The sequence below is a fragment of the Mustelus asterias genome, chromosome 20 (genome assembly GCF_964213995.1).
Source record: "Mustelus asterias chromosome 20, sMusAst1.hap1.1, whole genome shotgun sequence".
In the NCBI taxonomy this organism is placed as follows: Eukaryota; Metazoa; Chordata; class Chondrichthyes; order Carcharhiniformes; family Triakidae; genus Mustelus; species Mustelus asterias.
Genome location: NC_135820.1, coordinates 64,359,632 through 64,385,501, shown reverse-complemented (window position 1 = coordinate 64,385,501; position 25,870 = coordinate 64,359,632). Strand labels below are relative to the sequence as shown.

The window sequence follows — 25,870 nt, the reverse complement described above, 5'->3', positions numbered from 1 at the left end:
AAGTGTGTTATAGGGCAACAAAGTAGATTTTTATTTAATACTCAGAGGGGTGTCACTGTCGCGCATTCCCAGGAGAGGCAGAATAAGTACATCAGGACAGAGTCAGGTTTCATTCCACATTTCTATCAGATATGCTTCAGCCCTCAATCCCAAGAACCCCACTGCAACATTTCCTTCGATTCCCCCACACCAAACAGCTTGGGGTCGCTCAGAATATGACTGCTGATTCACATCAAGCCCTTATAGATTAAAAAGACTTCCATTCCATCACAGGTGGCACGGTGGCACAGTGGTTAGCACTGCTGCCTCACAGCTCCTGGGAACTAGGTTCAGTTCTGGCCTCGGGTGACTGTGTGGAGTTTGCACATTCTCCCCGTTTCCTCCCACAGTCCAAAGATGTGCAGGTTAGGTGGATTGGCCATGCTAAATTGACCTTTAGTGTCCCGAGACGGGTAAATATGGGGGATTACGGGGATAGCGCCTGGGTAAGATGCTCTATCGAGAGTTGGTGCAGACTTGATGGGCCGAATGGCCTCCTTCTGCAATGTAGGGATTCTGAGATCAGCCTAGACTGGATTTGAAACCAGATTTCAGATAGGGTTGCCAACTCTGGCTGACACATTTCAGGAGTCATCGGCAGAAGCGGCATCGCACAACCTGGCGGGCATGGCACAAGCACGTTCTTGGACTTGGCTACGAGCAGAGATGTATAAATGCAAATCCTGCCCCATCTTCTGTTGCTGCTGTCAATACGCAGTAATTGTGTGGGGGGTGGGGGCGGGTGGGGTGCGGTGGGGGTGGGGTGGGGGGGGGTGGGGTGGGGGGGGGGGTGGGGTGGGGAGGGGTGGGGAGGGGTGGGGAGGGGTGGGGAAGGGGAGGGGTGGGGGAGGGGAGCGGTTTCCCAACTCAATACACCCACTTTACGATCAAAAATCCAGGCTTAACTATTCATATCCTGCTCTACATTTTAGCTGTACAGTAATCGGCAAAAACACGAGAACAAAATGAAAGTAAAATCATGACATTTCCTAGATTTCCTAAAATCAATATGAAAATCAGTTTCATTTCATGAAGGGAATATTTAATCCCAAGCTATTAAAACCCAGGTGTCTGATGCAGCCCAAAAAGCCTCCAAGTAAAATTTAAGACAGGAATCAAAATTGATAAAAGACCATTCGATAATTTCAGTCCAAGAAAAATGATGATTTAATTCTTGCCTTCCTCATGGCCTCTTAATTGGTGATCATCAGCAGTCATAATATACTCCTAATTGTTCACACTACATGGGACCTAGGCATCAATAATACATGAGCTCTCTCTTTTTGCAATCAATTAATATGTTCTTCAGATGAATTGAGGACAACAACCATACTTCTGTACTGAAAAATCCAATAAAGAAAAATAAAAGCTGCTTTTACGCCGAATTTAATGAGGCACTCGGGCGGAACTTTCCCATCCCGCCCGCCATAGGAATCATAGCGGACAGGACATGGACTGTGCAAAGGTCCGTTGACTGTAAGAGGAATTTTCCAGCCTTGGGGCGAGCGTGGCCAGAAAATCCTGCCCTAGGCAGCCAGACACCCCATCTAAAGTTTAAAGTTAAAAGTTTTATTTATTAGTCACAAATAGGCTTACATTAACACTGCAATAAAGTTATTGTGAAAATCCCCTAGTCACCACACTTCGGCGCCTGTTCGGGCACACTGAGGGAGAATTTAGCATGGCCAATGCACCTAACCAGTACGTCTTTCAGACTGTGGGAGGAAACTGGAGCATCCGGAGGAAACCCAAGCAGACACAGCGAGAACGTGCAGACTCTGCACAGTGACCCAAGCCGGGAATCAAACCCGAGTCCCTGGATCTGTGAGGCAGCAGTGCTAACCTCTGTGCCACCCTGCCGCTACTGACCTTAGTGAAGCCAGCAAGTTTATTTCGTGCTAGGTTTGAGTTCTGCGTGCCAGAATCGGGCAACCTTGGCACCCCATGAAATAGAGAAATGGTTTTAAACCCATTTATTCCTTCCCAAGCATTTAGCATATTTCTCAGAAACTAATTCAGATAGAATATTTGCACAGGCCTTACGAAAGAAGAGGCTTTCAAATTTGGACAACTTAAAAAGATCTCTCAGCACTAAAAACATTTTGTGCTTCCCCCACCCCCCACAATCAAATCAAAATTGATCCTGGCATCAAAAGCCACCATCCCGCCAATACCTTTGCTCCTTACTGTGGTGTCAGGGTTACAAGCCCGACACAAGACAATGAGTTCAGGCTCCTGCAAGTTCATGTTTAATGCATGGCTCATCACTGCTTTTACCATGATCCTCCACGAGACTTTATTTGAAGTGAACCCGCTTTACATATTCATATGCAAAGTATAATTGGGAAATTCTGCTGGTTGCAAGGACAGAACAGAATGGGACAGAACAGAAGCTAAAGGCAGGTGAACTGCTCAGGGCACAGAACTTGAGAGCAAATCGTTAATCCGAACAGCATTACCATATTCAGCGAATTTCAAAGACTTTCTATGATGCCATATTTCTGCAATGTTCATTAAAAAAAATTTCCAGTACACAGAAGTATATTTTCTAGGTATACGAGAACCATAAAACGGGGTGCAAGTTTGGAAAAGAATACTCAAGATTTCTCCGTAACGTTCCAGCCTCATTGATGCTTGTGTACGATTCTCACACAACCCATCACAGATCCTTAGTTAAATTGCTGGATTCACTGAGGCACAATTCAAATCGAAATAATCTTTTGTGGACTTTTTCTTAGCTGCCAGTTCGACTGAATTGGAAAAGATTGTGGGCGGCACGGTGGCACAGTGGTTAGCATGGCTCCTCACCGCGCCAGAAACCTGGGTTCGATTCCAGTCTCGGGTCACTGTCTGTGCGGAGATTGCATGTTCTCCCCGTGTCTGCGTGGGTTTCCCCCGGGTGCTCCGGTTTCCTCCCACAGTCCAAAGATGTGCGGGTTAGGTTGATTGGCCATGCTAAAGTGTCCCATTGTGTCAGGGGGATTAGCAGGGTAAATATGTGGGGTTACAGGGTTAGGGCCTGAGTGGGATTGTTGTCAGTGCAGGTTCGAAGGGCCAAATAGTCTCCTTCTGCACTGTAGGGACTCTTCTCTCTATGAATTACTTCACTATAGCCAGCATGAGTGAAACCCAGCGCCACTATCACAAGAAAGGTGATACAATAACAATGCAATAACATCAAAGTAGATTTTCCTCATCATTCATTTAGTCCAGTGTGCAACCTACATGAAAAATGTCTTACATTAATAATATAATAAACATAATCATGGCCAATTTTGTCTTATTTTAATATTGTCACTACAAAGGAGCACAACTTCAAAAGGCACCACAGGTAACCATGCCCATTTTCCAGTGGATTTCTATGCAAGCAAAGGTTCACAGAAAACATTCAGCTTTTTTCTCCCCGAGAGAAATTATCAACTTAGATTTTATTCTCAGACTCCATATTTACTTCAGTTTTGACAATGGATTTTTAAAAGATGCTCGCTCTCATTCCACTGATGTTAAATGCGCCAGTGTTTAAACTTTATCGATCAAGATCCTGTTCAGTTCCATATGTAATTACCTTTGCTCATGTACTCGGTAACAATGTAGATCGGTTCTTCGGAGACGACTGCATACAGCTGTACCAGCTTGTCATGCCGTAGCTTCTTCATGATCTGGGCCTCCTGCAGAAAAGCCTCTGGAGACATCGTGCCAGGTTTCAAAGTCTTAATTGCGACTTTTGTGGTTCCATTCCAGGTTCCTAGAGCACAGCAGAGTACGTGTAAAGGGCTGGCACAAACTCATACTTTTCGCTCTTTATTCTCCTCTCACCCTTAGTCTCCTCTGCACAAAACTAAAGCTGTGCAGTACCACACAAGCACCTCTCCTGCCTTTCCCTCTCGCAAGGACCCCTTTGCATGATGAGTTTAGTAAGCAGAGCAGAGACTTCACTTCAATTATTCTAAGTGACTGATTAACATTCAATGGCCAGATTCAGAGTCTGCAATCCCCAAACCACTGCAAAACACAAATCACAGAATCCCATGTGTTTAAACTGGAATTTCATATTCAGTCACCATACGTTATTCATGGCTCCCTCTCTGCAATATAATCCAACAGTCCTCCACTTAGTGGTCCAGTGAAAACACACCAAGCAAAAACCTCTTTTTCCAAATATCCCATACATGTATTGCCTCAATGCAACCCCCCCCCCCGCCCCCGCCCCCGTACCCTCCCCCCCGCCCCCGTACCCTCCCCCCCCCCCCCCCCCCCCGCCCCCGTACCCCCCCCCCCCCCCCCCCCCCCCCACCCTTCCCTCCACACCAGGCCATTTGTCTTTTGTTCTTAAAGTTGCTATGTACGGCGGTGACACAGGGGTTAGCACTGATGCCTCACAGCACCTGGGACCCGGGTTTGATTCTGGCCTTGGGAGACTGTCTGTACGGAGTCTGCACATTCTCCCTGTGTCTGCATGGGTTTCCTCGGGTGCTCCGGTTTCCTCCCACACTCCAAAGATCTGAGGGTTAGGTGGATTGGCCATGCTAAATTGCCTCTTAGTGTTCCAAGATGTGCAGGTGGGCGGCACAGTAGCACAGTGGTTAGCACTGCTGCTTCACAGCTCCAGGGACCCGGGTTCGATTCCCGGCTTGGGTCACTGTCTGTGTGGAGTTTGCACATTCTCCTCGTGTCTGCGTGGGTTTCCTCCGGGTGCTCCGGTTTCCTCCCACAGTCCAAAGATGTGCGGGTTAGGTTGATTGGCCATGCTAAAATTGCCCCTTCGTGTCCTGAGATGTGTAGGTTAGAGGGATTAGTGGGTAAATATGTAGGGATATGGGGGTAGGGCCTGGGTGGGATTGTAGTCGGTGCAGACTCGATGGGCCAAATGGCCTCTTTCTGCACTGTAGGGTTTCTATGATCTAATTCTAAAGGTTAAGGGGATTAGCGGGGTAAATATGTGGGGTCGCCAGGATTGGGCCTGGGTGGGATGCTCTGTCGGAGAGTGCAGGCTCGATGGGCCCAATGGCCTCCTTCTGCACTGTAAAGATTCCATTCTAAAAGTGACCCATATAAAATCTGTGACTGAGTCAGTGATGGAGTTGAACAATTGTCTATATTTCCCTGTCAATGGAATCATACAGTAAAGTACACCATCTCTACTATCAGACAGAATGTCAGCTCTCTTACCCATCCACACTTCTCCAAAGCAGCCCTGTCCAAGCTTCACTTCCAATCTCAAGGATTCCCGCGGGATCTCCCAAGCATCTTTAGCTAATCCCTGGGTCTGTGGTCTCACAGTCGGACAAACAGTTGTCAACCGATGACACAAGCCATCAGCATGCTCTGGAAAGAAAAACCATAATCCGATGTCAACATCTCAATTAGCCTTCAAGGCACTTGACCCAGCACATATTTTGCTAATCCTGCCCATCTCCCATCATTCAGCACGAGCGGCCAAGCTTTTCAACTTTGTGGGCTGTTTCAGATGATACTGAAAGATTTCACAGGGCTTGTGTAAAGTTTAAAATCACCATTGTCATTAATTTCCATATATATCGAACCGCAGCGACTGATAAAGCCAAAAAAATACCATGCTAAGATCAATCTCCCGAGGCAATAGACCCTTCAAAGCCTTAAGGCCCATAAAACTTCCTCTGGGTGCTCCGGTTTCCTCCCACACTCCAAAGGTGTGTGAGTTAGCTGGATTGGCCATGCTAAATTGCCCCTTATTGTCGCAAAATGTGTAGGTTAGGGGGATTAGCAGGGTAAAAATGTGGGGTTACGGGGATTGGGCTGGGGTGTGATGCTCTGTCGGAGAGTTCAGGCTCGATGGGCCCAATGGCCTCCTTCGGCACTGTAAGGATTCTATTCAAAAAGTGACCCATATAAAATCTGAGACAGTGATGGAGTTGAACAGTTGTCGATATTTGAAATTCAAATTGGACAAGACTCCAAGTAAGAAATATGGAAATAATTTTTACGATTGAGTGCTTTCTGCAGACAAGAGTTCAAAGTGGGAATTTGAGCAGGCGGTCACAGAGTCTGAAATTATTTGTTACTTTGCTTAAAACCATTTTACAGTCTGACACAAAAATCTACCGGAGGTAGATTCACATGGATTGGTGAAATCATGCGAATTGAGCTTGCCAACCTCAGAACCAGAATTCCCAAGTAATTCTCCCGTCACTGAATGCTCGGTGCCTGGAATGTTAAGTCGGAACATTTACTCCATTAAGGTGAATGGGAAAGCAGATGCCTGGGTGAAGTGGGCTGGATTGCCAGGCTGCATGAGCTGCATGCCACCTGTTGGAGCCTCTAGGTTGCGGCTCAGTAAAGGAGACACAAGTTCTGCTTCTTCATAAACTACCTTTATTTCTTTGATCCAACTACCCATGTACAATTCTCCATCAACACGCAGTGCCACCTGTAGCCCCTTTATATATCAATGGCTTCTACTGAATAATTGACATCAAATTAGGACTTAATTAGAAGGTCTGTTAACCCGTTCCTAACACCACCCGCCATATTTTACAGCTTGGTCATTCTCCATTTAGCAGAACAACGGTTAACAAAAAAATAAACCAAAAAGTAAAGAATTCTTAAAAAGTAAGGAAACCAGAGCAGCTTTTCTTGTTCTCGTGCCTGGGCATAATTGCACTTACCTAGCGGGGCGTGCAGGAGAAACTCAGGTGGCAAGGTGCCATGACCAGATGTCATCTCCATGCACTGCACACAGATGATCCAACATGACCCATGCAGGAGCAGGGAAGTAGATTTTAAGATTTAATTATTGGGATATGCGAGTGTTCGGAGTGAGAGATAAACTGCCATGGCATTCTTTTTTTTTTTAAAGCAACGTTCTTTCCGTGACAGATGCATGCACAGGAGGGGGTATTTCCTGGCTTTGTGATTTTAGCAGGGAGTCTAACCTGTTGGCAGCATGTAGCGGAGATTTGGATGTACACCATGCACTTTGCCACCAAATTTCCGATATATTCACTCACAAAACTTCTTGCCAGAATAATGTAACAAAAGGCTATGTTTACAATTTATGTAATGCCCTCTATTTTTAAAAGGAGCATATTTTCCTCTGCAGTGGAAGACATACACGTGCACATTTGAATCCACTCTGCTATCTTTCATTCTCCATGGCTCAGAGAAATGGGAACTCTTTTTTCATTTTTTTTGACAATGTCTTCAAAGGCGGGAGGTGGTGGGGTGGGGAGGGGGGGGGGGGGGTGCGGTGGGGGGGGGGGGGGGGGGAGTTTGGGGGGGGAGGCGTTGGCTCTCAACATCAACCACCCTTTCCGATGCAGACTCCCCCAATCTGGCACTGTATTCCTTTGAATAAAGAATGAAGGACCTTCGCCCCCTCCCTCCTCACTACAAGCAACCTCACACAGCTTTGCTTCTCATGCTTACACATCGCAAGCCCCCACAGCGGCAAAATGAGGCCTTTAAGTGGGCATTAATCCGGGCAGTGGTGGGAAATCGGCTAGGCCCCATTGCTGCCTCACAACGGCAGGGACCCGGGTTCAATTCCGGCCTCAGGTGACTGTCTGTGTGGAGTTTGCATGTTCTCCCCATGACTGTGTGGGTTTCCTCTGAGTGTTCTGGCTTCATCCCAGAGTCCAAAGATGTGCAGGTTAGGTTGATTGGCCATACTAAATTATCCCTTAGTGTCCCTAAGACCTATAGTTTAGGGGCGTTAGCAGGGGTTACTGGGTAAGCCTGGTTATGGGAGGGTATAGACTCGATGGGACGAGTGGCCTCTTTCTGCACTGTAGGAATGCTACGTTACCCTCCTGCCTGATTAAATGCTCCCCCACCTCGCCAACAAACTTGCCATGGGGAGGGAATTAAATTCCTTCCATATTCTCAGGAGATGGATAGATGTATGGATTGACTCGTCATTTTGTAGCAAAACTCAAGAGGGTAAGCTTTGTGGGAGTTTCACTTCTGTAAAAGCATTATGAATTCTTTTTTTCCTTTACCGATTGTTAAACTGTTAGAAGCTCTGAATTGAAAACTGAACGTATGTATGATGCTATTAAAAGTGATTCTCTTTCTTCAATTAAACATCAATATTGACATACCCTATTGCTGGCAGGCATCTGTCTGTGGTATCAGCAATCCAAGGTGCACAGTGCATGAACAATGCACCAAACTGGTGCAATATTTTATTCTGACTGCTGCTTGCTGTTTAAAGAATAGTTGCAGCAATTTTCTTCTTCTCCTGCAGGTAACATCCTTCAACAGCAGATTATTCAAGGATCACCAAATCAAAGCTTGTGCTACGATGTTACTGCAAGGCAAGATGTGGAGATGCCGGCATTGGACTGGGGTGGGCACAGTAAGAAGTTTCACCTGATGAAGGAGCAGCGCTCCGAAAGCTCGTGATTCCAAATAAACCTGTTGGACTTTAACCTGGTGTTGTGAGATTTCTTACTGTGACTCCAAGGCAAGACAAGGCACAGTCCTGAGACTACCTTTGCCAGAACAGAGATTAAACCCCATGCTGCTGGTGTTATTCAGTAAGAAGTCTCACAACACCAGGTTAAAGTCCAACAGGTTTATTGGGTAGCACAAGCCACAAGCTTTCGGAGCACTGCCCCTTCATCAGGTGATGAAGGGGCACTGCTCCGATGGCTTGTGCTACCAAATAAACCTGTTGGACTTTAACCTGGTGTTGTGAGACTTCTTACTGTGCTTACCCCAGTCCAACGCCGGCATCTCCACATCATGGTGCTCTTCAGAACCATGCACGAGTCATCTAGCCAATGGAGCCAACTAACCAGCCACCTGCAACAAATTTCTAACACAAAAATAATCCCTCCATTTGAGCTTGCAATGTAGCAAGGAAGGGCAACTATATTCGTACAGCATTTCTCTACAACTTACTTGAATAGTGGAGTACCAGCTGCTGGAGGTTTTCAAACTGTGTTCGCGAGGTAATGTAGAAGCCACCTTTATCCAGTTTCCGAATTTTGTAGTGCTTCACATTCAGTCCTTTTGCATTGTCGTAGTCAGACACGGAGAGGCAATAAGCACCTTGATAAAAGGAAGTAAAATGTTACCCTATAATATTTGAGGAGCTTTGTATAACACTACACTTCCAGTTTAATGCTCGTGAGACACCTGTATCATAGAATTCTACAGTGCAGAAGGAGACCATTCAGCCCATCAAGTCTACACCGATCACAATCCCACCTAGGCCCTATCCCCATGACCACATGCATTTACCCCAGCTAGTCCCCCAAACACCAAGGGGCAATTTAGTATGGCCAAGCCACCTTTCCCGCACATCTCTGGACTGTGGGAGGAAACCCACACAGACACAGCGAGAATGTGCAAACTCCACATAGACAAGCCAGGAATGGAACCCGGGTCCCTGGCGCTGTGAGGTAGCAGTGCTAACCACTGTGCCACCATGCCGCCCCGTATGCAGTCATTGCAGCTTCCAATTTGAACTGAAGCAGATAAAGGTCAGCTTGATTTTCCCATTTTTGTATACAATGAATTTCTGGCTGGTCATTTGTACAGTTGATATTATATAGTAGCTCAGGTCTTCAAAGAACGAGTTAACGGAAGGTGTCTCCTGTATTCAGTTGTGAATAATACATCCATTAAACAGATGCACCGGGAGTTACCCATTCTGTTTGAATGCAGACTGCTTGGATCCTTACCTAAGGCATGGTGGCACAGTGGTTAGCGCTGCTACCTCACAGCCCCAGGGACCCGCGTTTGATTCCCAGCTTGGGTCACTGTCTGTGTGGAATTTGCACATTCTCCCCGTGTCTGCGTGTGTTTCCTCCGGGTGCTCTGGTTTCCTCCCACAATCTATAGATGTGCGGGTTAGGTGGAATAGCCATGTTAAATTGCCCCTTAGTGTCAGGGGGACTAGCTAGGTAAATGCATGGGGTTATGAGGATAGGGCCTGGGTGAGATTGTGGTTGCTGCAGACTCTATGGGCTGAATGGTCTCCTTCTGCACTGTAGGATTCTATGATTCTAGCATTTCCAGTGCTTAAAATGAGAACATGAGCTCACCACAGGAAGAATGGCTGTCTGTGTTTGTGTGTGTGTGTGTGCGTGCGCTGGTGACATAACATCACTTACACAATGGTAAGTTGACTGGTCCCAGGAAGACCAGTTGCCCTCGGGAAGTCCTAGTTTTAAAAAAAAAATGCTGCTCTGAAAAAGAAAATCCAGAGAGTACATTGTGCTGTCATCAGCAGCTGCAGGCAGCCAGCACTCGGAGGGAGCCAGGGACCAACTCAGCAGCAGGCCTGGGGCAATTTAACTTCCCGTTTAGCCGTGCTAAGAAATAAAGGCATCTGCCAATTTGTGAAGCAACTCCTACTTATTTATTGATTGCACTTCCCCCAATCTTCTCATTGCTGTTATGGAGAACACTCACTGCGTTTCAAAGTTGTGCAAAGTGCATGGAGTCATTTTACCAATCTAAACACAAGCCTTCCTTTATTATTGGTTTATTTGTTGTACCTGACCATGTGCAGATTGTAGCTCTTCTCCCAGCCAAATCATAGAATCCCGTGTGTAGGAAGAGGCCATTCAGCCCATTAAGTCTGCACCGACAACAATCCCACCAAGACCCTAACCCCGTCAATTTATCCTGCTAATCCCCCTGACACTAAGGAGCGTGGCCAATCAACCTAACCCACACATCTTTAGACTGTGGGAGGAAACCAGAGCACCCAGACATGGGGGGAATGTGCAAACTCCACACACACACACAATCGCCCGAGGCCAGAATTGAACCTGGGTTGATGGCGTTGTGAGGCAGCAGTGCTAACCACTGTGCCACCCAAATGATGAATTCCTCATCGATACCTTATGTTTAGATCCCAGGTTCACCATGGGCTGTTATTGGATGAAATATTTACCTGCACAAGATCATTAGATACTTCAGGTGTCCTGGGCGCTACCTGCCAAGTAGCTTTGAACATAAAGTCTTCAACCTTGCACAGACAACCCAACAATCTACCTGCCTACCACACTGAAATGTATTTCATGCCAGCTTACAACCAAACTTAAGAACTGGGGAGACCACACGCTGACTAAAGTTGCTTTTTTTCTCAGTATAACTGGTTAAGAACTGTAATTATACATTGGGATCATTTTTAACGTGTCCCTGCTTGATCCAAATTCCAGATCTGCACAGATTTCTTTTGTTTATCACTTGAAATCTCTTGCAAGCACAACATTAAGACACATTTTTTTTTTTCATTTGGTCACAGCAAGTGGGCGTTGTTGGCTAAGCCAGCATTTATTGCCCATCTCCAAGTACCCTAGAGAAGGTGGTGGTGAGCCGCCTTCTTGGAACTGCTGCAGTCTCCCAAATACTAGCAACAAATTATACCGGACAGTCACAATTCCTCACCTTTAAATCATCCCCATCACTAAATTACTCATTAAAGAATGTGCAGTTTATAAAGAGACATCATGGAATTGGACAATTCATTGTCAGTATGAACAATGTTCTGCTTTTAATGCAGCATTTTAAACCCAGCGTGTATTTACAAAGATGCTGTTCTCAAGAGCATTAAATTAGTTTCAGTACAATCTGTCTGCTGCCACATTTTATGCGATCCTGTTGATAGCTTTCCCGGGATCATTGCAGAATCCAATCCAGAACTGAAGCCAAGATTCGTGACAGCACAAGGCTTTTTGCCTACCGGGTTTGTGATTCTAGACATTCTTTCAGTAGTTCGCAGCTGTTGTCATTCTGCCGATGTTGGGTTTCTTTTATTGAAAAAAACCAAGCGAGAAAGGCTTCCTTTCAAATATTCTCCAGAGAAGTTGCCTAACCTTTTTATTTCTCCATGCTCAATATCTCATAAAAGCTTAAGCTTCATTTCAATTCTTCCCCCCTTCTCGTAAAGGACACAATAAGTTGTTGGGTTCAGGTCCATGCGTATTAATGCCCCATAGGTATCTCAGTCAAGTGGATGTTGTGTAACAGTAAGGTAAAGACACCGAAGTCCCAGTTTACCATAGATTGCTCTCCCCCTTTTGAGGGAGACAGCTGACAGGTGGTGATTTAACCCAAAAATCACCACAACTCAGGCGAGGGACAAGGTTGAGAAGTTAATCTCTCCTGCCCTCTACTTCATCACAGGCTTTCCCTGTGTTATTTTTCTCCACCCTTTTCACTTCTGCAAAACCTATTGCATTTCTAGTTTTTCCCCAGCTCTGAAGGGCACAGATCTTAAAACTCTGCACAGATGCTGCCAGGCTGGCTGGGTATTCCCAACACATTCACGTTTGAGTACCAGCATCTGCAATTTTCTTTTGGAAGAGCAGACCCCTGGTTGGTTCCTTCCCTCACAGCTCTATCCCAATTGATAGTGGCCCTGTTGTCTCCCCAGTTTGAGACAATTGCAGCCTTTGTCACTAACTGGCTTAGATCAGGCAAGTGTGGACAGATCAAGGACTGAACTTCGGTAGCTATCTGATCTGTACAACTGAAAGCTGAAATGAGCAGCAACTTAATTGAAACATATAGGATTCTTAAGGGGCTTGACAGAGTAAATGGTGAGAGGATGCTTCCCCTCATGGCAGAGAATAAGACCAGAGGGCATAGTCTCAGAATAAAGGGGTGCCAATTTAAGACTGAGGCGAGGAGGAATTTCTTTTCTCAGGAGGGTTGTAAGTCTTTGGAACTCCTTGCCACAGAGAGCTGTGGGGTCAGAGTTCTTGTGCATATTTATGACTTAGATAGATTCTTGATCAGCAAGTGAATCAAGGGTTACGGAGCAAGGGCAGGAGCTGGATGTGAGGAATGTTGGATCAGTCTACTCCAGTTCCTATTTCTTATGCTCTAACCACTAAGCCAGCAAACCGTTCTAATTTAGAATTTCAAGAAAGTATTTCTTTTGGGACATGAGTGTGGCCGGCTGGCCAGCATCATTGCCCATCCCTAGTTGCCCTTATTCAGAGGGCAGTTGAGAGTCAACCACATTGCTGTGGCTCAGGAGTCACATGTAGGCCAGACCAGGTAAAGACTGCAGATTTCCTTCCCCAAAGGACATTAGTGAACCAGATGGGTTTTTCCAACGATCGACAATGCTTTCAATATCATCAATAGATTCCGAATTCCGGATATTTTTTATTGAATTCAATTTCCACCACCTGCCATGGCGGAATTCGAACCAGGGTCCCCAGGACATTAGCTGAGTTTCTGGATTAATAGTCTAGTGACAATACCACTAGGCCATCACCTCCCCCAAGATAAAAATAGGAAAAATAGGTGACACTAAACTTCTAGGTTCTTAAACTGAAGTCATTATTTAAAATGTTGCTGTCATTTTCAGGGGAAGAGCTAATTTTCTTTTAGTGTCCTATACAAAAGATGTATAGGTTAGGGGAATTAGCAGAGTAAACATGTGGGGTTATGGGAATTGGGCATGTGTAAGATGCTCTGTCGGAGTATCGGTGCAGACTTAAACATAGAACATAGAACAGTACAGCACAGTACAGGCCCTTCGGCCCTCGATGTTGTGCCGGGCTTTGTCCGAAACCAAGATCAAGCTATCCCACTCCCTATCATTCTGGTGTGCTCCATGTGCCTATCCAATAACCGCTTGAAAGTTCCGAAAGTGTCCGACTCCACTATCACAGCAAGTAGTCCATTCCACACCCCAACCACTCTCTGAGTAAAGAACCTACCTCGGACATCCTTCCTATATCTCCCACCATGAACCTTATAGTTATGCCCCCTAGTAACAGCTACATCCACCGGAGGAAATAGTCTCTGAACGTCCACTCTAACTATCTGCCTCATGATCTTATAAACCTCTATTAAGTCGCCTCTCAACCTCCTCCACTCTAAAGAGAACAGCCCTAGCTCCCTCAACCTTTCCTCATAAGACCTACCCTCCAAAACAGGCAGCATCCTGGTAAATCTCCTTTGCACTCTCTCCAATGCTTCCACATCCTTCTTATAGTGAGGTGGCCAGAACTGCACACAATATTCCAAATGTGGTCTCACCAAGGTCCTGTACAGTTGCAGCATAACCCCACGGCTCTTAAATTCCAACCCCCTGTTAATAAACGCTAACACACTATAGGCCTTCTTCACGGCTCTATCCACCTGAGTGGCAACTTTCAGAGATCTGTGGATATGAACCCCAAGATCTCTCTGTTCCTCCACATTCCTCAGAACCCTACCGTTGACCCTGTAATCCGCATTCAAATTTGTCCTACCAAAATGAATCACCTCGCACTTATCAGGGTTAAACTCCATCTGCCATTTTTTGGCCCAGCTCTGCATCCTATCAATGTCTCTTTGCAGCCTACAACAGCCCCCCACCTCATCCACCAATCTTGGTGTCATCAGCAAATTTACTGATCCACCCTTCAGCCCCCTCCTCCAAGTCATTGATAAAAATCACAAAAAGTAGAGGACCCAGCACTGATCCCTGTGGTACACCGCTGGTAACTGGTCTCCAGTCTGAAAATTTTCCATCCACCACCACCCTCTGTCTTCTATGAGATAGCCAGTTACTTATCCAATCGGCCAAATTTCCCTCTATCCCACACCTCCTTACTTTCTTCATGAGCCGATCATGTGGGACCTTATCAAACGCCTCACTAAAATCCATGTATATGACTTCAACTGCTCTACCTTCATCAACACACTTAGTTACCTCCTCAAAGAATTCAATCAAATACTTGATGGGCCAAATAACCTCCTTCTGCACTGTGGGGATTCTATGAACCATGAACAGAAACTTTGGCTTTGGAGGGGGGTGGGGTGGCGGGGGAATGGGGTAGCAATAATATTGTCAATACATGAGGTAAAGTGAGATAATTAGTAAATACGTTGGATAAAGACTTGTGAGGAAGGCATTGTATGAGAGCTTCGCACGTATAAGGTTAATGTGCGACTGAGTACAGTATCACCCATACAGTGACGTGAGGGAAGACATGACCCGCACCTGGAGGTGAATGTAATGTGATGCAGAGTTCAAGTTTAAATTTTAAGTTTATTAGCTAGTTTCACAAGTATGCTTACATTAAGTTACTGTGAAAATCCCCTGGTTGCCACACACTGGCGCCTGTTCGGGCACACCAAGGGAGAATTTTGCATGGCCAGTGCACCTAACCAGCACATCTTTCGGACTGCGGGAGGAAACTGGAGCACCGAGGGAAACTCATGCAGACGTGGGGAGAACATGCAATTCCACACAGACAGTCACCCAAGCTAGGAATCAAACCTGGGTCCCTGGCGTTGTGAAGCAGCAGTGCTAATCAGTGTGGCATCGTGCTGTTGTATGTGGAAGCAAGCATGGAGAGAGCTCTTAGTTTAGAACTCAACTGTATCTATGTATATAGTTCATAATAGTTAGTAACTTATTGTTGAACTGCCTAAGGCTGTAAACAGCCTAATAAGATCTATCAAATAATGCCCAACACCTTACAATAGTGACCACTCCTTATGGGTGAGCATAGAAAGTGTATGCTAATAAACTATTTCATCATGGAAGGCTTCATAAGACATAAGAGCAGAATTAGGCCACTCGGCCCATCGAGTCTGCTAAGCCATTCAATCATGGCTGATATTTTTCTCATCCCCATTCTCCCATAACCCCCGATCCCCTTATTAATCAAGAACCTATCTATCTCTGTCTTAAAGACACTCAATGACCCCTGGCCTCCATAGCGTTCTGCGGCAAAGAGTTCCACAGATTCACCACTCTCTGGCTGATGACATTCCTCCTTATCTCTGTTTTAAAGGATTGTCCCTTTCGCGTGAGGTTGTGCCCTCTGGTTCTAGTTTTTCCTACTAGTGTAAACAGAGCTGATCCTGTCCATGTCCTTATCAGATGCCCACTTATGCTTACCTCCAGCATAGATAGTGATCATGAGTAAATTGTAGATCAATTGCCTCAGCATCGTCCAGGTACAGAACCGGGGTTCTTCCAGGTCTGTTTGGCAGTGCAACTGAATAATGGGAGGGAAGGATATACCTAATTGGCAATCGCAAATGACTGCACAACACAACTCCCATGTTAAATTTCCTTCCAGAAATAATTGATGACAGTGGACTGTACATGAATGCAACATGCGTCTGGAGAGACATCAGAAGAAATTGGTTTCCTCCAAGCTGCCGGAACAAAGAATAATTTGCCAAAAGAAACGGCTGAGACAGACACAGTTTTAGCTTTTAGGGAAAAGTGGGTAAACATTTAAAGTGGAGCATGTCACAATGCTCTCGGAGGACGTAGAATGAGATTTGGATTGCGCCAATGAATAATTGGCATCAACATCCTAGAATCCCTACAGTGCAGAAGGAAGCCATTCAGCCCATCGACTCTGCACCGACAACAATCCCACCCCAGGCCCTATCCCCATAACCCCACATATTCACCCTGCTAATCTCTCTAACCTACGCATCCCAGGACACTAAAAGATAATTTAGCATGAACGATGCACCTAACCCGTGCATCTTTGGACTGTGGGAGGAAACCGGAGCACCCGGAGGAAACCCGCGCAGACACGGGGAGAAAGAGCAAACTCCACACAGACAGTGACCCAAGCCGGGAATGGAATGCAGGTCTCTGGAGCTGTGAGGCAGCAATGCTAACCGCTGTGCCACCCAAACATGATGGGCTGAATGGCCTCCTTCTGTGCTGTCACTTTCTATGCTTCTATCAATCAAGCAGTCGAAAAACAGCAAGCTTCTAAAAATAATAGTAATTCTTGGACTTTTCTGACTGCAAAACTAACCAACCGTGGTACATTTGGGGCTCTGGGCAACAGAAAACTAAACTTGTAACTAAGAGCCATTTTCCTAATACCACCGCAAAACAGAAAATGTACAGACGGTTCTAACCAAACACTAAAATCCATAAGATTGTACATGAAAATATATCACTGTGGATACCCAACGACTATTTACATGGATTGAATTTTTTTGAATTAGGCCAAACCACAAAAATTACTGCGCGGTACAAACTCTGCTTTATTGCTTACATGCTAACCAAGCATTGCTGGTTTGTGTCTTTCTTTAGCCCTGTCAGGGTGACAGCAGTGGCACTCGGAAACCAGGTTTCTGTACCCAGAGGCTCTTCTTCTCAATGCTGCTCTCCGCACCCCCCCCCCCCCCCCCCCCCGAGGAATGCACCAAAGTTTTAATGTGCAGAGCTTTGCACGCAATTTGTCACACAGAATTCTGCCCATTAGTGATTCACTTGAGAGGAGGAGAAATACCAGGAAAACTACTGCACAGCAGTACTTATTATGTCCCAAACCAGCCTTAGCCATGATCCATTTGAGATCTAATTTTGTGGTGCAAATTGCAATCCGCGCACAGCTCAACATCATCAATCGTTTTGGAACTGGAACCATGCACGGCTGCCGATCAGATGTATCAAGTTAAATCTCCCACCTCCCAATGGCTTAATTACACTGATGTGGAGATGCCGGCGTTAATTACACTGAGCCATACAAAGAGGAAAGAGCTGGGATAAATCCCTGCAGTGCAAAAGAAGGCCATTCGGCCCATCAGGTCTGGATCGACTCTCTGACAGAGCATCCCACCCATGCCAATCCCCACCCCACCCCATTCCCTTATCCCCAAGCATTTACCCCGCTGATCCCCCTCACACACACACACCTTGGGACACGGAGAGGCATGGCCAATCCACCTAACCTGCACATCTTTGAACTTTGGTGAACAAATGAATTGATCGCTATCTAGCAATCAGTGCAGGAGACAGACAACTTTGCGTGAAATCAGGATGTTGCTGAATTTGGATGTGATGCCCCCCCCCCCCTCCCCCCTTCCCCCCACCTCCCCCCTCCCCCCCACAGTGTGCCAACATTCACTGTCTAGGTTCAAACATGTACGGTGGTGATTTAAATGAGATACTGGGCAGCTTTTCACAACCATAAATGCATATCCCAGTGAGATTAACTGGGCGGCACGGTAGCACAGTGGTTAACACTGCTGCCTCACAGCACCAAGGACCCGGGTTCGATTCCAGCTTGGATAACTGTCCGTGTGGAGTTTGTACATTCTCCCCGTGTCTGCATGGGTTTCCTCCGGGTGCTCTGGTTTCGCCCCAGGGTCCAAAGACGTGCAGGTAAGGTGGATTGGCCATGTGAAATTGCCCCTTAGTGTCAGGGGGATTAGCTAGGGTAAATGCATGGGGTTGTGGGATAGGGCCTGGGTGGGATTGCGATCGGTGCAGACTCGATGGGCCAAATGGCCTGCTTCTGCACTGTAGGATTCTATGATTCTAATTAACTGACTCAGGGAGGAGAAAAGGTGAGGGAAGTAAATTGGTGAATATCTCCTTATATCATTGCCCAAAGCCAAGCATCATACATTTCAAGTGTTGGGTGTACAGCATTAGGTGTCTCGGGGCGATGTAGCAAAGGCACATTTGAGGAGATGAGAGCTATTTTGATCAGGCAACCATGCTAACTACCAAATATTTAACTCAGGTACTTATAGCTCGAAGGTTCCAACATGCTTCAAAAGAGAAATCCAGCCTAAGTGCAGCAGTGTTAAGGCCCGTTAATAACATCCGTGCCAGACTCAAATGACTATGGACAGACATGACTTGCATACTGGAGGACCTGCCTCACCACACCATAAAATAAACTGGGACTGGGATAAACTTGTGATGCAGACTGGGGATTTGACTTGCATACAAATTAACTGCACAGCTGGATCGACGACCTCTGCATTCTTCAAGAGTTCCAAGGCCTGAAATGCTGAATTTCATGCTATTTTGATTTGGAGCCCAAACTAATTTGGTCTTTAAAAAAAAATCAACATGCTGCATCAGTGCGAAGGCGTGTCAGGAAAGAATTATACAGACTTGCATATTCGTTGTTAAGAAGGAATCGGTGTCCTATGGCACTGGTCGCTGCAAGCAACACAAAATGCTCTTTTATAATACCGAGTTAACCATTTAATGGGGCGGCATGGTGGCACAGTGGTTAGCATTGCTGCCTCACAGCGCCAGGGACCCAGGGCAGCACAGTGGTTAGCACTGCTGCCTCACAGCGCCAGGGACCCAGGGCAGCACAGTGGTTAGCACTGCTGCCTCACAGCACCAGGGACCCAGGGCAGCACAGTGGTTAGCATTGCTGCCTCACAGCACCAGGGACCCAGGGCAGCACAGTGGTTAGCACTGCTGCCTCACAGCACCAGGGACCCAGGGCAGCGCAGTGGTTAGCACTGCTGCCTCACAGCGCCAGGGACCCGGGTTCGATTTCCAGATTGGGTCACTGTATATCTGTGCGGAGTCTGCACATTCCCCCCGTGTCTGCATGGGTTTCCTCCGGGCACTCCGGTTTCCTCCCACAGTCCAAAGATGTGCGGGTTAGGTGGATTGACCATGTTAAATTGCCCCTTAGTGTCAGGGGGATTAGCCAGGGTAAAGTGTTGGGACCAGGGTGGGATTGTGTTCGGTGCAGACTCGATGGGCCAGGTGGCCTCCTTCTGCACCGTAGGGATTCTGTGATACCCAATGTAATATACATATATCTTGCAACGTATTAACCTTAAGCAGTGTGCATCTAATTTCCTCTATTGTTTCTTCTTTCTTTAAGATTAATTTGATGTGTGATTGATAAAGAGAAAACCCTATGAAAACTTAATATGGAGGAACCTCTGTTCACATTGTATTCATACTGGCTTTGCAGACCCCCCACTACCAGAGTGTGTGGTTCTGACAGTTACACAGGCACAACTATTTTTGCTGAACGACCCATGTGATCTGTTTGTCGATAACCAGTTTGAGTTATGGGATAAACACACTTTCCCCTCTGATTCATTTCCTTTCATTGATAGTCGACTTGCCTCAGGCCTTATGCTTGAGCCTATCCAGAGTCTGACAGCCAGACTGATATTGGGCCCACTCGTACCATGTCTTTCTTAGTGGCGGGTAAGCCTTTGGATCTCCCATCTTCACATTTTAGTCCTCAATTTGACCTCTGAATACTCCTGCTCATTGACCTCCTTCCTTCCCCCTTGAAACTCTCCTCTAAGCATCCAATCATTGTGCTAACTAAACCAGCATTGAACTTGACAAACACCATTGTACGTCTATCAACGTATAGTATCAACCCTTGGGTGGGTGTGGTAGTATAGTGGTTATTTTACTCAACTAGCAAGCAAAACGCATAGTCTAATGATCCAGAGACACATGTTCAAATCCCACTACATCAGCAAGGGGATTTGAATTCAATTAAACAAGTCTAGAATAGTATCAGTATTGGTGACCATGAAACTACTGATTGCTGTCATGACTAATCTCGTTTCCTACCGTTCTTTAGGGAAGGAAATCTGCTGGCCGTACCCAGTATGGTCTATATGTGACTCCAGGCATTCAGCAACATGGTTGCCTCTTTTTTGTTCCCTGAAATGGCCCAGAAAGACACTCCATTGTATTAAAAAAGAAATAGCTTCAACTTCTCAAGGGATGGGTAATAAATGCTGGCCTTGCCAGCGACACGAAAATCAAGTGAATGTATTAAAAGGGAAATGCCTCAACAAATGAAACTGAGTCAAAGAGGCAAATTGAAGGTCTAGGTCTAGACTTAGGGAGAGAGAAATGTCTGTACAAGGAAAAATGGTGTGGAGGATTTCTTAAGAACATAAGAACCAGGAGCAGGAGTAGGCCATCTGGCCCCTCGAGCCTGCCCTGCCATTCAATAGGATCATGGCTGATCTTTTTGTGGACTCAGCTCCACTCACCCATCCACTCACCATAACCCTTAATTCCTTTACTGTTCAAAAAACTATCTTTGCCTGCCCATTCAACGAGGTAGCCTCAACTGCTTCACTGGGCAGGGAATTCCACATATTCACAACCCTTTGGGTGAAGAAGTTCCTCTCCTTGTGACCAACCTATTTATCCTTTCCGTTAGAACACTGGTGCCAGGTCAGTTCGGGTGAAGACCATCCCAACGGTACAGATCGCTCCTTTGAAAACAATTGCGCCATTTTAAAATGCATTCATTTTATGTTACCAGTTTAATTTTTTCATTCCTCCATGGGATGTGGACATCGTTTGCAAGGCCTGCATTTGTTGCCCGTTCTTTATTGCCCTTGAGAGGATGATGGTGAGCTATCCTCTTGAACCACTACAGTCTGAATGGTGTAGATACACCCATAGTGTTGAAGTCCAGGATGTTGACCCAGTGACAGTGAAGGAATGTTGGTATCAGTTGCAAGTCAGAATGGTGAGTGGCTTGGAGGGAAATTTGCATGTGGCGGTGTTCCCATGTGACTTTTGCCCTTGTCCTCCTAGATAGTAGAGGTCATGGGTTTAGAAGGTACTGTTAAATAAGATTGGTGAATTACTGCAATGCATCTTGTAGAAGGTTCACACTGCTGTCACTGTGCGTGGCAATTGAAGGAGTGAATGTTTTAAGGAGGTAGAGTGCAAATCAAGTGGGTTACTTTGTCCTGGATGGTGACAATATTCTCGAGTGTTATTGGAGCTTCACTCATCCAGGCAAGTGGAGAGTATTCCACCATACACCTGACTTGTGCCTTGTACAGGCTTTGAGGAGTCAGGAGGTGAATTACTCACCCTAGAATTCCCAGCCTCAGATCTGCCCTTGGAGACACAGTATTTATCTGGCTGGTACAGTTAAATTTCTGGTCAATGGTAACAGCCCAGAATGTTGATTGTGGGGGAATGAGCAACGGTAATGCCATTGAATATCAAGGGGCGATAGTTAGATAGGCTGGGGATTCTAAGACGATAGTTAGATTCCCTCCTCTGGGAGAGAATCAGCATATAATACTAAAGGTTGGCGAGAAGTAAAGCTGCCAAAACAACTTTGGGAAACTTGAGAGATTTGATTGCTTGGGCAGCCGTGGCCTGTTTCTTTCTTGATTGCATGAGTAGCCCATTGAATGCAAAGCAAACACCATGGTCTGTGCGGGTCTGCACCTTCTCCCCGTGTCTATGTGGGTTTCCTCCGGCTGCTCCAGTTTCCTCCCACGGTCCGGACAGAACGGGTTAGGTGCATTGGCCATGCTAAATTCTCCCTCAGTGTACCCGAACAGGCACTGGAGTGTGGCGACTCGGGGATTTTCACAATAACTTCATTGCAAGTAAGCCTACTTGTAATCAATAAACTTTAGAAATGGTTAGTTTAATACATGGTGGTAATTTGAAACACTTAGCCTATGATTTTCTGGCCCAGCCATGAACCCACCGCATCAAAAATCCACTGATCCTTGGAAGGACCAGTTGACCCTGGTGTCGGGCAGAAAGGGAACATCCTGCCCTTGGTTTTTTGCCTCATGGATAATGTGGCACCTTTGGGATTTGGTTGGAACACTGCAGTCATATGTTATACCACAGAATTTTAATGATTTAAATAATTAATTTTAATAATACTCAATAATTATTTAATTTTAATTTAGATTTTAAATGATCATTGGAATAATTTATTTACCTCCATTCTTTGATATATCCTCATATATAAAATTAATAGGGCACATTCTTATGGCAAATCCTTTTTCCTTTGTTTGCTGCACTTCATGGCAGTGTCATTAATACTAATATATTAATTGTGCTGCAAAAGTGACATGCTGCTTTTTTTGCGCTAAGAGCAATTATTATTTTTTAATTACTTTACAGAACTGCTAAGGATAGAGTCATGGAAACAGGCCCTTCGGCACAACTTGTACATGTCGCTCTTTTTTTTAAACCACTAAGCCAGTCCCAATTGTCCGCGTTTGGCCCATATCCCTCTATACCCATCTTACCCATGTAACTGTCTGAATGCTTTTTAAAAGACAAAATTGTACCCGCCTCTACTACTACCCCTGGAAGCTCGTTCCAGACACTCATCACCCGCTCTGTGAAAAAACTGTCCGTCTGGACCCTTTTGTATCGCTCCCCTCTCACCTTAAACCTATGCCCTCTGGTTTTAGGCTCCCCTACCTTTGGGAAAAGATGTTGAAAAGATGTTGACTATCTAGCTGATCTATGCCCCTCTATAAGATCACCCCCAAGCCTCCTACGCACCTGGGAAAAAAGTCCCAGTCTATCCAGCCTCTCCTTATAACTCAAACCATCAAGTCCTGGTGGCGTCCGACTAAATCTTTTCTGCACTCTTTCTAGTTTGATAATATTCTTTCTACAATAGGGTGATCAGAACTATACACAGTATTCCAAGTGTGGCCTTACTAATGCCTTGTATAACTTCAACAAGATGTCCCACTCCTGTATTCATGCTTTGACCAATGAAACCAAGCATGCCAAATGCCTTCTTCACCACTCTGTCCACCTGTGACTCCACTTTAAAGGAGCTATGAACCTGTACCCCTCTTTGTTCTATAACTCTCCAATGCCCTACCATTAACTGATTTGGTCCCTGTCCTGGTTCAATCTACCAAAATGCATCACCTCGTATTTATCTAAATTAAACTCCATCTGTCATTCATCAGCCCACTGCCCAATTGATCAAGATGAGACTGACAATGAGAATCATCAGCAAAAAGGTTAACATATAGTTTGGGTTAATTCAATGGATCAGTACATTGTACTGTTGTTTGAAAGAACAAAGTCCATTATCCTTGCACCTCTGCAAAAACCATTTGAAGGCAGCACAGACTATGGCCGGATTTGCTGTTCACCGGTCATGGAGGCGCCTTGCCATTGGAATCTAGTGGGACCTTCTGGTCTCACTGAAGTCTATAACGTTTTGTATGGCTCGCCAATCCTGCTGCCGAGGAACCCGCGCAGGGCGGAGGCGTCATCTTTGGCAGGATCCCACCCATGGAAACAGCTGGAAAATCTCATCGTATACCGGTGTCCTAGTTCCATTGAATCCATAGAAACCCTACAGTGCAGAAGGCCATTCATCCCATCGACTCTGCACTGAATCTCCAACGGAACATCTCACCCAGGCCCTATCCCCATAACCCTGCGTATTTACCCCACTACACATCTTGAGACACTAAGGGACAATTTAGCATGGCCAGTCCACCTAACCTGCACATCTTTGGACCAGGATTCCCAGCCAACCAAGAGAAAGACGTCCTACACGTCAGATGTCATCCAAAGTATCATTGTTGACAATTTACAATAGACTAACATCCTCATTGCACAACTCCATTGTTCAGTCAGTGAGTTCAGTGGGGGTTTTCTATTGGAAACTGGTAAATTGGGATTCTGCTTGGGGACTTATCAGTTCAACTAGATCAATGGGTCAAAAGCCTTCCTATCTTCTGATCACTGGCAGAATTCAACATAAAATCAATTTCAAACTGACTATGATGTGGAGTTGCCGGCGTTGGACTGGGGTAGGCACAGTAAGTAGTCTCACAACACCAGGTAGAAGTCCAACAGGATTTTTTTTCTTTGTTCTTTAATAGAGGGATATGGTCCCCAGAAGGGTAGGGGGTTTTAGTTCAGTCAGGCAGCATGGTCGGTGCAGGCTTGGAGGGCTGAAGGGCCTGTTCCTGTGCTGTAATTTTCTTTGTTCTTTCTTTGTTCTCTAATAGAAGTTTATTTGGTAGCATGAGCTTTCGGAGCCTGATGAAGGGGCAACGCTCCGAAAGCTCGTGCTATCAAATAAACCTGTTGGACTTTAACCTAGTGTTGTGAGACTACTTACTGTGTCAAATTGACTATATCATCAGGCCATAATAGAAAACCATCCCTAATTTGACAACCTTACTTCAAAAGTGGAAACCAAACTGACAGTGTAACAGTGCCACTGAGCAGAAAAGCTTTACAACTTCCTGTGCTATTCCTTACCAGTCCTCTAATAGGTGCCTGAAATAAGGAATCATTCCATCTTTCAGCACAAATATCCATTATTTTCCTAAGCCCAGGAATTGAAAAATAAAACAACAAATAGTAACATGATGCAAGCAGATTGAGGCCTCCATCTGCCCAACCCTCAGTTTGGTACAGAAAAGACTGCAAGGTTGCCTTTGGCAATAGAACAGTTGCCAGTTGATTAAGGTGACCCCACTGGGTTAACAGGTTGTCAAGAAACCATGCAGGCAGAGTGGGGACTAAATTAACTCTACTCCGACAACTTTTATACTCTTCAAGGGATCTACTTGATCCCAGCTGCCTATGCATGTCATATGCCTCCTCCTTCTTTTTGACCGGGGCCTCAATATCCCGAGTCATCCAGGGTTCCCTACTTCTACCAGCCTTGCCCTTCACTCTAAAAGGAATGTGCTTACCCTGGACACTGGTTAATTTACTTTTGAAAGCCTCCCACTTACCAGACGTCCCTTTGCCTGCCAACAGACTCCCCCAATCAACATTTGAAAGTTCCTGTCTAATGCCATCAAAATTGGCCTTGCCCCAATTTAGAATTAATTGGCTGCTTGCAGCAGCCACCGGTCCAAGATTGCAACTAGTTCTTAAAGCTAGCTTGTACTGCTTACTACTGTCGACCACATTGCTTAATGGGGTGGTGCATTGTGACTTAAGTATGTACTGGCAGTCAGGCAGGAAGTGACCGAGACCTGGTAAACAATAGTGACAAATATGGGAGAGAGCAGGCTGCAAGGTATTCAACTGCTGCACCGCTGGCCTTGGTAAAGGAAATGGAAAGTAGGGCGAGATGTCCTGTATCATCCCCCCCATGGGTGAGGAGGTTCTCTAGACACTTATCAAGAAGGCAATGAGAATGATCGCCATGGAGGTCAATGCCAGAGTCTAACCCTGAGGATCTGGAAGCAGTAACAAAGAGGATCACTGACTTCACACAATCATTCAAGGTCAGTGAAAACACCTTCAGCCACTTTTTCCTCTCAACTGCACAACTAGCTGCGCATTCACCTTGAATCACCACACCCTCACCATTCGCCTAGCAAC

General features: G+C 45.7%; 1 protein-coding gene across 3 annotated transcripts in view; it reads right to left on the bottom strand.

Annotated features, from left to right (window-relative positions):
• The window catches only part of LOC144508589 (proto-oncogene tyrosine-protein kinase Src-like), a 192,272-nt gene that overhangs the window by 18,423 nt on the left and 147,979 nt on the right, over window positions 1-25,870 (bottom strand). For all 3 annotated transcript variants that reach the window (XM_078236707.1, XM_078236708.1, XM_078236706.1), the window contains exons 6-8: window positions 8,923-9,072; window positions 5,209-5,364; window positions 3,605-3,784 (exon numbers count right to left, since the gene is read on the bottom strand). In XM_078236707.1, the coding sequence (XP_078092833.1) occupies window positions 3,605-3,784; window positions 5,209-5,364; window positions 8,923-9,072 (486 nt within the window). The remainder of the gene's footprint in view (window positions 1-3,604; window positions 3,785-5,208; window positions 5,365-8,922; window positions 9,073-25,870) is intronic.